This window comes from Hordeum vulgare, chromosome 2H (assembly GCF_904849725.1).
Source record: "Hordeum vulgare subsp. vulgare chromosome 2H, MorexV3_pseudomolecules_assembly, whole genome shotgun sequence".
Lineage (NCBI taxonomy): Eukaryota > Viridiplantae > Streptophyta > Magnoliopsida > Poales > Poaceae > Hordeum > Hordeum vulgare.
The window spans coordinates 593037087-593052024 of record NC_058519.1 but is presented as its reverse complement, the minus strand read 5'-3'; the positions used below and the strand labels follow the sequence as shown (position 1 = coordinate 593052024).

Here is a 14938-nt window from a genome sequence, read left to right as displayed (position 1 = left end):
CCTACGACTCACGCGCGGCCGGCCGAAAGTTTGGGCCGGCGCGCCGGGGGCAGATCACTCGCGGAGACGAGATATACAGCTACCAACATTTCTTTTTTCCGTAACAGGCCAACGGACCTGCACGGGATGACTTTTTGTCCCAGTCCCTTAAAATGGTTATTATTCCAGAGCAAAGGGCCGATAGCTCTACGCATTCTTGGCAATCAATGTTGGCGTGGGAGTTTTTAGCAAGCAAACAGGCATAGGGTTACATTTGTAAAATACTCAGGCACGACCAGCGACAACCTACAACCCACCTCTCCATTTGCGAAAGAAAAAAGCAAACCTACCGCTCTCCGACCGTCCATGGCGCCGCCGGCGCTCCGGTCGTGGGGGGAGCTGCAGCACGACCTCCTTGTGGCGATTATGTCTCGCGTGGGCGCCCCCGATTTACTTTCCGGCGGCGCACCCCGTACCTGCTCCGCGTGGTGGGCCGCCGCTCGCGACCCGCTCGCATGGCGCCGCGTTGATCTCCGGGACTGGACAGCCCGGACATCCGCCCGGCGCGCGGCGGGGACCGCTGCCACCAGAGGGATCGTCTCTGTACATGCCGCTCTCACCGGCGACCTTGAGGTCGCCGCAACGCGGGCAGATGGTCGGATGGAGGCTGTGCTCCTCCCGGAGTTTGCCGATGAAGAGCACCTCATGCTCCTCGCCGAGAGGTGAAGCTTATTTGTCCTTGTTCGGTTGTTCCTGTAATCTTGGTCGCCTGGTCGCTATGCTGTTCATTCAGTTATTTCTGCACAAAATTGGTTAGGTTATCCTACTGCCATACCTTCTTGTATTTGATTTAACTTATTATAAGTATGTTATTTTCTATGATAACTCATATGCTCGTTTGATCTATGTAGAACTAAATATAGCTATACTGATAAAGTGGAACTTTGTCTGTAAATTTGTACTAATAGCATTTTTCTGTTGTGCAATTGAGGATTTTATTGACGTAGCTGATTAGGATTGTTTATGTGCCAGCACTACTCCATAGGATTTGACATGATCTGGTTTGGATTATGATTGTTAATGTGTAAATCCATATGGGACTTCCAAGTTTCTGAATGTTCATTTTATTAGGCAACATAACCATCAAATTCATAGTAAAAAAAACCATAACCATCAAATTCATGTCTACATAATGAGTTTCTTGTGTGAAACCTTTTCGTATGAAGTAGCAACTGATATTTCATTTTTAGATTGTTTTGTCAGCTCGAATGGTGAAGTGTCATATCATTAAACTTGAAGGGAGTGAAATTGCTATTAATATATGCGACATTTTTCAAGGCTTTCACATATTTTTTGTGCAAATTTACCTAATCTTTTTTTAACAAATTTTTTTCCTAGTATCTAAGCGAATTTGATACTTTATAACTTAGTCTGTAGAATCCCGAACTCTCTGGAACACAATCTTATGGATAATTTTTGTTTCAAGTTTCAACTGCTTTGTTTATGTAATTATTATGTTGGTATTATTTTTCAACCTCACATGCTTAGAAGTTACCAGCGGGGATAGTAGTGAAATTGAAGACGGAATTTGCAGTTTACATGATTCGAATAATGAAGCTCATTGTTACCAATGGGCTCATAATAAACTTCTGTTTATTTACCAACAATATTTTGGTGAATCATGATGGAAATGAAATGCCGCTGGCAGTGATATTAGTGAAATTGATGAGGGATAGGGGATGGAAGTGCCATTGAAGAGGGATTTGTAGTTTACATGATTTGAACAATGAAACTAATCGTTCCCAATGGACTCAAAATAAACTTGTTTTTTTGTTGACAATGTTTTCGTGAATCATAATAAAAATGAAGCTCTTCTGGCAGTGATAGCTTTCAATTGCCAATTAAGTTCTTGAACTTGTATTTTAAAATTGCGGTCCTTCAACTCTCAGAAGTTAATAAATCAGTTACATGAAAAATGAGGGGTGATGGTTTCACAGATGAGATATGTCAGTCAATGTGGCACGTGGTGGCTGTAAGCTGAAGCATGCCATTTTTTTAGATTGGTTATTAGTAGATGTTTTAAGCTGCTGTATTTCTTGTTAATTATTCAAAATATCTGTTCTTACTCAGTAATATGAGAGCCTTATAGCGCATGGTTGTTGTATCTTTGTGGTACTAGTATTCTCATGTGACCCTCTGCTTTAAACTAGATTTTTTTTCAAAATCCTTGTTGGTGGTCACATTGTTACCACATGCTTCAAATTGTTTCTGCATAAAAAAGATGTATTCGCAGTGCACAACCTGCCCAGCCCCTATCGCCCCAATATTCACATCCTTGCTGGCCCAACCTGGTTGGCATCCCTGTGGGACGCCATTCTGCTTGCATTTTACTAGATGCCCTGCTGCCGAACTGCAATTGTCTCCTACCCCTTGCTTCCATGTTTCATCCAATCTATGTGTTTAATCCTGCTTTTTCTAACTCTCTTAATGTCCTAACACGCCTTGATAAATTCTTGAAGTACTGAGCTGCATGATACAGCCTTGCTGCACCTAACGAGCTCAGTCTTGCTGTTTAGGGTTCGCCTTCTCACCACCTCCTACTCGTTGCCTACCAGTTGCCTCTGTATCTCTTGCCTTTCCTTATAACCATCCTCACAGCTTGCTTCTTTGTCATTGGAAGTCATCTATACATTTTCATATCATGGTGATGGTAAACCAACCATCCTAGGCAATCTTCCTATTGTGCAGATGTAATGTTTGTTTGGTACAGTTTACGGGTGAAAAGAACTGAAATTAAGAAAGAGAAGCATGGGTGTGAAAAGTAGCTGTGTGTTTCATGAATTTAATTTCTCCATGAGAACAGAAGAATTGTTGACTCCGTAAGTTATTATATCATATAACATGTTAAGGTGACTCAGCTGTGCAAATTCCAAAATAAGCTAGTGTTGTCAGCTTTTAATATGTTAACTTTATTTTTCTTCTTACAATTTGTTTGGTTCCTATTGGCTTATTTCATGCCATGGGATTATTAAAAGTTAATTGCAAATTTCAACTTAATTATTCTTGTAATTGGCGCAAAGAAATATATGTGTTGAATACAAGTTAAACAAGTTATATTTACCTCTAGAGTGGATGCCATGGACAGATCAATGGTTTGTCGTAAATCTGTAATCTGCACTGTTTTGTCTTAAACAATATTCTTGAATTAATAGTTGGTTGCATGACCTGTACATTGAAGTGACAGCTACTGTACACATGTGAGATGTGATCTACTGTTTGGAACAATGAGACATATCATGGTTATGCAGTTCATCTAGATATTAGTCAGTAGTTTAATTGGTGAGTTGATTATTTTGTTCATGATGTTTATAAACTGCTTTTGATGTCATCTTTTGACAATCTGGTCAGGATTCATTAATGACATTCCCTTATTGTCGTTACAAAATTTGATTGCAGCTAAATGCTTTTCCGGGTGTTTTATACAGGAGTCCAAACCTGCAGTATTTCAGCTTTCCTACCACATGTATGACTTCTGATGACTTCTGTGGGGCGATCAGCAAACTTCAGTCACTTAAAGGCATGGCGGTGGATGAGAGTCTTGTTCATTATGATGTCCTCCTCCATGTGCACCAGTGTTGCCCAGGTTTTCGGGAACTGAAAGTGTTTGCTCTCTACGTGGATGAAGATATGGCCTCCATAATTTGCGAGTCTCTTCCGCAGCTGAGGAAGCTTGAGATACCAAATGCTGATATGTCCTGTGCTGCAATAGTAAAATTCCTGGATTGCCTTGACAAGCTTGAGTATCTGGATATATCAGGATATGAGACTTCGGCCATCTCAAGTAGTGTGCTTCATAAAGCTTCGCGGCTGAAGGCCTTTGTCTGGAACTCAAAGTTTGAGCTCGGAGAGTTCATGGATTGCTCAAATTGTGGAGAACACTCCATTAATCCTCAGGAGCCCTGTAAGTGCACTATGGATCACAAAGTCATGGACTGGCTGGCTGGGCCATCGCAAACTGCCTGACCCCAGAGCATGCATGTATAGTTTCTGTTATTAACTTTTCATAATGTACTGTTTGAAAATTTCGAATATGTTCGAGTTGGTTGTACAATGTAATTGAGGGTACATTCGAGTGCACAGTCGATATGCCATTTGGTTTGCCCACGGTTCGGTTTGTTGTTGAGTTTGAGACGCATCTAGTACTGTATATTGGTGTTACTAGCCAAAAGACTCGTGCGTTGCAACGGGAGAAAAAAATGCATGCACCCTCCCGCGAGGCTTGAGAATGAGACTCCTTTCTCAATGGAAGACTCATTCATGGTGAATGGAAAAGTGTTTTCCGAGGCGCATGCATGATGTTCAGATCATCCGAGGCACATGCAAGATGTTCAGATCATAGCATGTTTAATAACACGAAAGCAAGGTCAATGTTAGTGATTTTAAACACAAAAATTAACTTAATTCTGGATTTATTTTGTGTTTTTTGAATTAGAATTATACAAAATGCAGCAATGCATCTGTAAATATCTGAATACATATTAATATATCACATGCGAGATAAAAAAGGGCCATCGTTGAGGAAAATGTTTAGAAATTTCAAAAACAAATGATACTCATGCGTACTTGCGTATTTGCCAGAGATGGTTGAATCTACTACACACATTCATTTATCAATTATCACTTACGATGTTTATTGGCTGTAAACAATTTTGCATGTACCAAACTCAAAATCTATTTCAACATTACAGATGTTACGGTCGACTCTATACCAATATCATAACACCTATTAGGTATGTATCTATAGCAAACATGCCCGCAACTGGAGGAAAACGTTCATTTATCAATCTCCTACTTTACCCTGTGATATTGTATATCTCTAGGGGACTGCTACGCGTCCACCGGTTGACGTAGGCTATACATCCGTCATTTTGATGATCGTTGGATCTACGTGTGGACAATCGTCTGATTGATCTTCTGACACGCTTCGCTTGTCTCCTTCCCATTCATTAATTCCTAAAACAACATCCGCATTGCAGAAACAACTGCTTTGTTCCGACCCCGACAGACCTGCGTCCAACGTCGCCTTGTAACGGGCGCGTTGCAGAAACGACGACCGTTTTGCAGAAACAACAGCCACATTGTAGAAACAATTCCTGAAACAACAGTCGCGCTGCAGAAATAACGGTCACGTTACAGAAATAATTCCCGAAACAACGGCCGCCGGATCACCGTCAGATCTCGCAATCTAGCGGTCGCATGTGGTCCTCTATTTTTGCAACAAAGGTCATGTTACGAAAATCTTCATAACATAGATCTTGCTGTAGAAATTTTTGCAACACAGAACGTGTTATAATTTTTTTACAACGGAGATCATGTTGCAGAAAAAGGAGCAGAGAGCCAAGCATGGAAAAAAATAAAGTTGTATGAGGATAGACGTAGCAATAAATCAGATGTATAAGACGATGGATGCTTTGCGTGTGATCCGCCGGCGGAAGGAAAGGGTTTCCCATATCTTTATTAGCCAAATCTTTGTCTGTGCTCTTTTTTTTGTGCATCACAATTTTTTCTTGTTTCAACGTTCACAAATAGTTCAATCATAAGTAACAACAAAAATTATGCAAAGTTTTCTAACTGGATGGAAGCACTGAACGCAGATATGTGCTATATTGTGTCCGGCTTTAATGGGCAACATGGACCTTAAGGAGATGGAAGTCTGTCGTACAATATTAACCACAATGTTTACCTGAGCGGCCACATCGTTCAGTTGGCTGAATGCACACACTACTCATGCAATGAATGCATAGCTGAACTGGTGTTTGTTATCTCATCTCGATTTAGGAATTTTGTTTGCAAGATATGAAGATCTTTGGAGAGCTTTAGTGCCGACCAAGTGTACATCTGATTTATAAACATGTGTTTAAAAACCTTTCGCTCAAAAAAAATTCTTTAGAAAACTAAAAAATAATTTACTAATCAAACAACTTTTATTATTCTAGAGGTTCAAAAATGAACGGTGTTAAAGGTACGCCATATGCTTATGCACATCACGCATATATGATCCTTTGGGGATTGTAGTTCTCAATATAGTTCAATAAGATCACATATGTGGTGTTAAAAAGTCCCAAAATAGATTGATGGGCCTCTTTTTGAGTGAGAACCATATGGTCATAATGCAAACAGATAAAAAGTAATGGTTGAAAATAATGCAGAATAATATTCTCTAGTTTAATATACAAAGATTAAAAAATTGAAAAGATCATTATGACATACATGGAGAAGGTTTCAGATAGGTTTTCTATTGATTCTCAGAAAGCCATTTTACTTCTGAGAGCATCATCGATTTAATTTTTATTTTCTCAAATGGATAACAATTCCTTATTGTCACCAACTACACAATAGGAGATGTAAATAAAAGGTTGTCGGAAGATTCAAGGGGGAATAACTTGAGGGAAGTCCCACCCCTACTCTCAAATGGACTGATGCCGTCATTATTGTTGGCGTACTCCACATAGTGATCACACATTAGGTGAAAAAGATCTACCAGCATGGAGTTCAAAACCACACTAATCTTTATACCATGGAGAATAAGTATCTTGCTATTCTCAACCTGGGGAACAAACATGAGAACAACAGTCTGATATGGGAGCCATGGTAAAACACATAGAAATTATTTCTAGTTTCTTGACATGGAAGGTTCGAAAGCAACAACTTTTCCTATAGCAAATAAAATAAGATGTACACGTGATTATTTGTTCAAAGCATGAACTATGTGCCAGAAAATCCGGACCTTTTGTGTGTGACTCGGTTCCTATAGAAAGGTAAAATGTTGCAAGACAATAACTGAAGAAACATGAGAGCAACAGTCTGATATGGAAGCCATGGTAAAACACATAAAAAATATTTCTAGTTTCTTGACATGGAAGGTTTGAAAGCAACAACTTTTCCTATAGCAAATACAATAAGATTTACACGTGATTATTTGTACAAAGCATGAACTATGTGGGAGAAAATCCGGACCTTTTGTGTGTGACTCGGTTCCTATAAAAAGGTACAATGTTGCAACACAATAACTGAACTAATTTGGAAAATTGCTGAAAGATGTCACTATGTTAGTTTATGCTTGGCCACAATCAGAAGCAAATAATTCCCAGATACTACCTAAGAAAATATCTATACTTTATTGTATCTATAACAATGATGATTATTGTATGATGCTAGACGGGGTTTGTGTTCTTCTGATGCTGCAAACTGCATGCGGATTTGCGACGGCTACAGAAAAGATGGAAGATATGAGAAGCTTACCAGCTTGGGGGCGCTCTTGAGTAGCTCCAGCTTGTCACACGGTGATGGGAACCCTGATGGCCACCATGTTGATCGTCCAATAATATAGGGATTAGGCAACAAAGGGCACATAAAACTGTCCAAACTTCAAAAATCATGAAAGGTTGTGCCTATTCGCTGATCAGACAGAAAAAAAAGCAATCAGTCCCTATCCCTTGACAACTCCCATTACAAAATATAATTAGCCAATGTTCGAGTTAAGATCAACAGAGACACCACCGAAGCAGAACCCATGGTAATCAGTAAAGAGCTATTCAATTCTTCTGGTGTACTTGGTGGCCTGGATTGGATTCAACGCTTCCCCTGTCCACCTCGCCGCAGAACAGAGCGCCCCAAATCTGCTTCCTCTAGCAAGTTTTTTTATTACTCGAGCATTGATCTCATTGCCATGGAGTATATATGAAGCAATTGTAATCTCGGGTACTGATTTTCTGTACATGACATTTACTCATTGAAATAAAATGGACCAAAAGATCAATCCTAACTTTTTCAAGCACAACAAATAAGAAGATTGCAGAAAAAAAATGTTCAGTACAGGAGAAAACTCATCTCACCGATAATAACGATGCAAACAGAGATCAAATAGGGAATCAAGTATAGAAGGTAGGATCACATGAGAAATTGAAGGTGGTGTTCCACTTTCTGTCCCTGTAACAATGCAATCTTGCATTTAATTTGTTAATTGCCCAGTAAATAAAATTTCATGCCGTTGCTTGCCTCATGGTTGGAGGCTTGGGGAGAAGATCCTACCGGAGGAAGGAATCCAACTAAATGATGGGAGCATTGGTCTCCACTCCTCAATCCGGCCAGAAGGGGCCGCTGTTCCGCCGACGGAGCATGCTGTGCTCAGAGAGGGGAGGAGAGTGTAGGTGCCTAGATCGGGATGGGGAAGGAAGAGAGCGGCGAGGATGGTGGTGCTACATGGCGGGCCGATCGCTCTTCCACCGACCGCTCCGATGGGAGGCGAGGCGAGCCGTGCGGTGGGATGGCTTGCCGCTGGTGCCAAGCGAGGCGCGTGCGGGTGCGGGAGGATGCGGGTGACCTTTTTTTCTCCACGCGAACCGTTTTTCATTTAGGGACGTGACTGCGGGTTCAATACCAAATAACACAGGGACCCTTTTTGTAAATATGCCGCAACGGTGAGGGCCAGAAGCGATACCTGCTTTATTATTATTATTATTATTATAGCAAAAATGTCCTTGCGTTGCACCGGAAGAAGAAAAATTATCACACGCGGTAAGCATAGCCTATTACACGAGTAATTGTTTAATTTATGACCCACGTCAACTATTCTCAACACAAAGACTTATACTTTCGGCCATGAATGCGAGTTAGTCCCATGAAAACCAACCTGAATGACCAAGGCATAAGAGAAAACAGAGAGACTAAATAAGAATGGCTGTCCATCCAACGAACACACCCTACCTAACCAAACAAAAACTGAATATCTGTGTCAGCGTTCTTACCATGTTACGTCCGCTGGCCCGGAAGGGGATTCACTTTCACCTGCGGCGGCATGGCCCTCCTTCGAGAAGCACGCATCCGCACTGTTCATGCCATGGTGGCCGGGGCTGCACCTAGGAACCGGTAAGGGTAACTGAACGGGAGAGTGCCTCCCTGGATCTTCGCGTCCTCGAGCAGGACCTCTGCGTGTGTGACCCGATCCAGTGCCGCCGAAGAACCAACCACCGACAAGCCTTCCTCGTCCTTTCTCCTTTCCTCCCATGATCTCTCTCTCTCTCCATCTCTCTCAACTCACTCTTTGCTCTCTCAGGAATCGTCTAATTGCAAAAATCTTCTAAATGTGTAAACAGGGTGATACTCCTAGGCTATTAGATTAGCCAGAAAAGTTAAGGCATTCGAATATTTGATAGCTCAGACCTCACAAGGCCAAAACTGCTGCTAGTAAAATGCAGTGGAGACTGCAGACAGATCAGTGCCCAATGGAAGGCATGAATGAAGCTACAAAATCAGCTGAAACTGATGCCGTCATCTGGTAAATCAACTTAGAGCACAAATGCTCAAGTGCAATATAACCTTAGAACACTAATGTATACTCTGTCTTTAGAGTGTGAGTAGTAAGTTTTTCATAGCATAAAGATGGGATTTCTACACGCAATTGGATAACATCACAAAAGACCAACCAAATTGAGCTGAGCACCCCTCTCATTCGGGTCAAGGAGCATCGTCTAATCGAGTAGGAAAACAAAATACTAGGGTGCTAATCCCATTCCCTAATTAGCATGAGAATTGAACAGATTTAATTACAAGCATATCTTACTATTGCTAAGCAGCTCCTCCTCCTCCGCAGGGGATCCATCTGTGTAGGCCGTCGCAGCTCAGGGTGGCACGCACGAGTCGCCGTTGGACGCTCTTCCAAGCGACCGTCCTCTTCCTCGCAGCCCGAATTCCGGCCTTCCTCGCTGTCGCCCTGGCCTTGGCCACCACGGGCCGGTACTGGCACACCCTCCACGCGCGGACACAGACGGCCGGATCACGGGATGCGCCACGAGAACCACCACCTTCCCAAGAGCACGAACAAAGTGTGCGGAGGAGCGCCGCGCCGCCGCCGCCGCACGAGCCCCCGCTCGCAGCCGAGCTGCTCCAACGCGCCAGAGGCCCTGTCGCTACCGGATCCGCTCGGGGATTTGCCCGGTGGACCCAAACAGGCGGCAACGAGGGGAAGAGGAGAAGGGGGCACCGTAGCCATCTCCGCTACAACAAGACTGTCGTCATGCCGTACGTACGATAGGGTTAGGGCCCGACGGAGGCCGGAGAGAGTAGTCGGTGGTCGCGTGGGAGTGGATAAGAGGAAGGGGATGAACACGGTATGGAACTATGGATTGGATAGGAAGGTGTTTCTGTAAAAATGAAACATCTCTCCCTAATCTCTCCCTAGTCACGGTCATTTTGCAAAAAACACCCCTTATTTTTCCAGTATTCAACCCGCAGTCCATTTTTGAGTCAAAAAACGAATCGTTTTTGTATTTTTTAGAAAACCCTTGATGTTTCAGGCAATCAACCCGCGGTCCGGATTTAAGTCAGAAAACGAATCATTTTTTTGCATTTTTCCGAAACCCCCCTGATATTTCAGGTAATCAACCCGCCCTCCGTATTTTAATAAAAAAAACCTAACTTTTCAGTTAATCAATCCACATTTTATCTAAAATAAAATTATCCATAGGGGAACGCTACGCATCCGCCGGATGATTTCTAAAAATTATCCGTCACCTAGCTAGCCGTCGGATGGCGATCTAACGCCCTGCATCCCCGCCGCATGGTTCTGAAACGACGCTCGAGTTGCGGAAACTTTCGCTTTGTTGCAAGAAATAAACATTAGATCTGTTAATTCCTGAAACAACAGTCGAGTTTCAGAAACAATTTGCTTGTTGCAGGATTTTTTTCTTCGTTTTTGCGGGAGAATTTTTTGCAACAAAGGTCATGTTTCAGGAATTTTTGCAACAAAGGTCAAGTTGCAGAACCACTACCTAGCGAGCAGGGAAACTCTTGGCGGCGGGGCGGCCGGCGAGCTCTAGGCGACGGGGCGGCCGGCGGGGCGGCCGGCGAGCTCTAGGCGGCGGGACGGCCGGCGGGGCGGTCGGCGAGCTCTAGGCGGCGAGGCGGCCGGCGAGCTCTTCCCGTGGAAGCCGTCGTCGCCATGCCTGGGTCCCTCGTTCTGCAACTACTTCCAAGTTGCAGGAACAACGTCCTGAAACAATGGAGTTGTTTCAGGAAACGGGTCACGGCTCGTCCGCTCGGCCACGTGGCGAACAAAGGAGACGGTGGACGTGAAAGCAGGATCCGTCGGTTGAAAAGTAACGTTTCCCATCTTTTAAACCGTAACTCCGATTTTAACATGTTATATATGAAATTTGATTAAAAAAATGTGTAGAATCTAAATGGGATGTTATTTTTAGCTGTTGAATACTTCTTAAATATTATTTTTGATGCAAACTTAATCTGTAGTGCACGGTCCTTTTTTTCTCTCTTTCCGGCGATGATATAAATTGCAATAAACATCCATTAAATTAAAACCAAATTGAGAGGAAAGAAAACATCGTTAACAACACATGCACACCTTTGAAAAACCTCGTGGGGAGAAACAACATATTTTTTATCTTATTCCGAGTGACTGTATATTCAAACGTGTTTTCATTGTGTGAGCACTAAAGGCATCGTCGGCAACACAAATGTGATGCCATGTGAAAATATATTGCGTTCAGAGCGTGTGTTATTTTCTCTTCCGTTGCAACGCACGGGCTCTTTTGCTAGTAATAATAAAGCACGCAGTGCTTCTGCGTCCGTCGCGTCCGTCGTGGCATTTTTGCATAAAAGACCCTGACGTTTTGTGTATTCAACACGCACTACAAATTAAGTGGAAAAAAACGATTTAATTTTACACAAACCCCCTTCTCCCCAGTTCACCACCGCGCATCTCCTCTTCTCCTCTTATCCATTTCCGGTTGTTCACTGTCATTTCCGGCGTGGCGCCGACGACCGTCATCTCCGGGCCATCTCTGCCCCGCGCATGTGCCTCACCGAGCGTTAGACCCGGCCGTCGCTCGTCGCCAGCACCCGCGTATCCATCCACCCCTCGCCTTACCTGTCGGCTCCACCTTCCAAAGTCGCCGCCCTGCCAAGCTCCGCCGCTGCAGGAGGATCTCAATCGCCTCTGCCAAACACGTCCCCAGCAGACGAGCTGCCAGGAGGGAATCTGTGTTGGGTGGCTGCGGACGCGCCCCTGATCCCCTTTCACAAGCCCAGTCAGCCCCTACGCATGCTCGCCATCCACTAGATCTGCCGAGCAACCAAGTCGCCACTGGACACCGGCATCACAACCCCCCATTGCCACTAGTCATTCACCGGCAGGGGCTCCACCATGCATGAGGACTCCACCTCAGGCCCCCGCGCGCTGGCGAACAGGCCGCCACTGCGCATGCCCGAGCCGCAGCAGCAAACGCACAAGCACGAGACGACGCATCGCCCCACCATTTGCAGCCGGGAAGTAGCTCTGGCCACCCACCGCTGCCGTGCACGCCAGGAGTGGAGTGCATCGTCGGCACATCACGAGCGACTGTTGTGGGGTGGAGGACGACCATGCGTTGGGAGGAGGGAGAACTTGGGGTGTGTAGTGGGCGCCCTGGATAGAGAAGAGGAGAGCAGCGCTGATGGTGAGGTGGATGGATGGAGAAGAGGAGGAGCAGCTACGCTTGGTGGTGAGGTTGCACGAGGCAGAGCGGCGCTGGGTGTGGAAGAAGGCGATGTTGATAAGCATAGACGGGGCACGCGGTGGACCCTCGGTGGTGATTTCGTGTGTGTTGCTATTCCTTTTTAATCATTTGTTGTTGCTAGATGCACAGACTGGAAGTTACTGGTTGCTATGCATGCTAGCACCATTCATTATAAAAAATCCCGTGGTCATCCCTTGGATTTTACGTGTGAATGTTCATGGCATTTCAAGAAATGGGTATTTTGGTAATGTGTGTTTTCATTGCCCTGCGATTGAACTCTTTTTGCCTCCTCCACCCTCTTCACATTGACATACTGTGATTATGTGACAATACTGAGCTGGCATACTTACATTTTGAGGGCAACCGTCCCAACTTAGTAAGCCATATTATTATATTCATGTGACTCTGATATTGAAAATAAATTAAATATTATAGTTCGTAGGAAAGGAGCAGAAACCTTGACCGAAATTCAATCTCTCTAAAATCTGGATTGTAAACAGCCATGGTTAATCAATGGAAGTCCAGTTTTGCAAAAAAATAGGAGGAGCAGAAACCTATTTTTTAATGGCGGTGGTGGGTGGGGGGGGGGGGGGGGGGGAGGGGGAGGGGAGAAACCTTGGTTGAACATAGAGTTGTGTTGTTCTTGTACGGAGAAAGGTTTTCAGAGTATGAAAATATGTTTCAAAATGAAACAAATTATGATTGCGATTATAATATGTTCTTTTGCACACATCACAATTTTTTGTATCGATCAAATAAATTTAAAGAACGACCAACTGTCGAGTACGTTTTTTTTCTTCTCAATAGACAATTCTGGATGGTCAGCTAAACTTTTCTTGCTACCGAAGATACTACAAAGGTGTAATTGAATGGATCAAAAACAGTAAGCTCCAGGCTAAGAGCTTAACGGATTCCAGCAAAAGAGAAAGGAACCCGACACAAGTTGAGAACCACATATAAGCTTGAGATTAACTCTCTAAAACCAGTGTCATGTTTTAGAAAAATCGATGTGGGAGTCTATTGGCTACAGGAGTGCGATATGTCTTTCCAAATCATGCGATGAGATGTGAATATAATGCGGTTATCACTATTGGAGATTATGTTTTTTTTCTCCCATTGCAACTCACGGGCCCTTTTGCTAGTATCTCAAATAAAAATAGGACTGCGGGTTGATTACCATAAAACAAGAGGTTTTTCTTTTTGCAAAAACGGCGACGACAGATTTTCCGACAGAAGCAATAATCGCTTTAGTATTATTACTAATTATTATTATTATTATTATTATTATTATTATTATTATTATTACGCTCTTATATTATGGAAAAGAGGAGTATATTACTATATTAGGGAGTATATTATACTACTTGGTACTATATTATATTACATTATAAATAAGATATAGGTAAAGATATTTTGTCAATCAAATAACCCCTCTATTTATTGTACATAATGTATAGATAAAGATTTCCCGTATTAAATCCAATGGTGGAATGCCCGTAATCATCCTCTAAACATACTTTTTTGTAGATCAAGCATATAATAAACCAAAGTACACATCCGAACAATACAAAGTAGTGAGGATATACTCTTACAAGACAGATTTAAAGATATAATATAAATCATAGAGCAAGTCTAACACATCAGCTTGGCTCGACAAATTAATGCAATCATTAGAGTGATGGCGCGCAAAGCGTCGCCGCTACCTGTGTCCGCGAGCATGAATTTTCACGGGGAGACCTAGTATAGGGATGAGGATTTTCACGCGAAGCCCTGAATAGGGAAGAGACCCACGGCAACGTCCTCAAGAGGATAGTGTCAACCACATGCGTTGCGGGTGCCAAAGCATGAAGCTTTCGCTCACGAACTAGCCACCCCACGAGGAGACACCTAGGTCGCCACCATGGCGAATACCAGTACGTCCCAAACATACCTAGGCACCGCCACTTCCTTGGAAGAGAACAAGGTAGAGCCCCCTCCCGCCGCCACTCCCCTTGTGACCCCTTGTGACCGAGAGGCGAAGCTACCACCGCCACCACAGAGCGAGCTACCACCGCCATCACAAAGCTTGCTGTCCAGGACCGCATCCCTGACATTCAAAGATGAGGCTGTCCGTAATGGTAGTATCATAAGTATTATCATGCATGCCAAGTAGGCAATTTTGATGAGGTGGCATAGAATTAAATGAAGAAAGAGATGGTTGAGTATCATATCATGATACCGTATCATATTAAATGATGTGCTACTATGTGTCATGCATGGTAATTAATGCTGTCCTATAATACTAACTTATGATACTATGTACTACAGATGTAATATCATACACTAGTATCATATGCATGATACTAGTATATGATACTTCCGATTACAACCAATCTAAGCTCATCACC

General features: G+C 43.4%; 1 protein-coding gene and 1 long non-coding RNA gene across 2 annotated transcripts; one reads left to right on the top strand and one right to left on the bottom strand.

The window, feature by feature from the left end:
- The first annotated feature begins 307 nt into the window (after positions 1-307).
- LOC123427531 (putative F-box/LRR-repeat protein 23) lies at positions 308-4143 on the top strand. The gene is made up of 2 exons (XM_045111604.1): positions 308-701; positions 3465-4143. Exons 1-2 carry the CDS (start codon positions 346-348, stop codon positions 4000-4002), a joined length of 894 nt encoding a protein of 297 aa, XP_044967539.1. The 5' UTR covers positions 308-345; the 3' UTR covers positions 4003-4143.
- Positions 4144-6167: 2024 nt separating this feature from the next.
- On the bottom strand, positions 6168-7538 carry LOC123427530. The gene is made up of 2 exons (XR_006622405.1): positions 7282-7538; positions 6168-6586 (listed from the first exon to the last, which is right to left on the bottom strand). It is a non-coding gene; the product is annotated as an uncharacterized LOC123427530 (long non-coding RNA).
- Positions 7539-14938: the final 7400 nt, after the last annotated feature.

Coding starts and splice junctions, on each gene's coding strand:
- LOC123427531 (XM_045111604.1), top strand. CDS start 346: ATGGCGCCGCCGGCGCTCCGGTCGTGGGGGGAGCTGCAGCACGACCTC. Junction 702..3,464: donor CTCATGCTCCTCGCCGAGAG/GTGAAGCTTATT, acceptor TGTTTTATACAG/GAGTCCAAACCTGCAGTATT.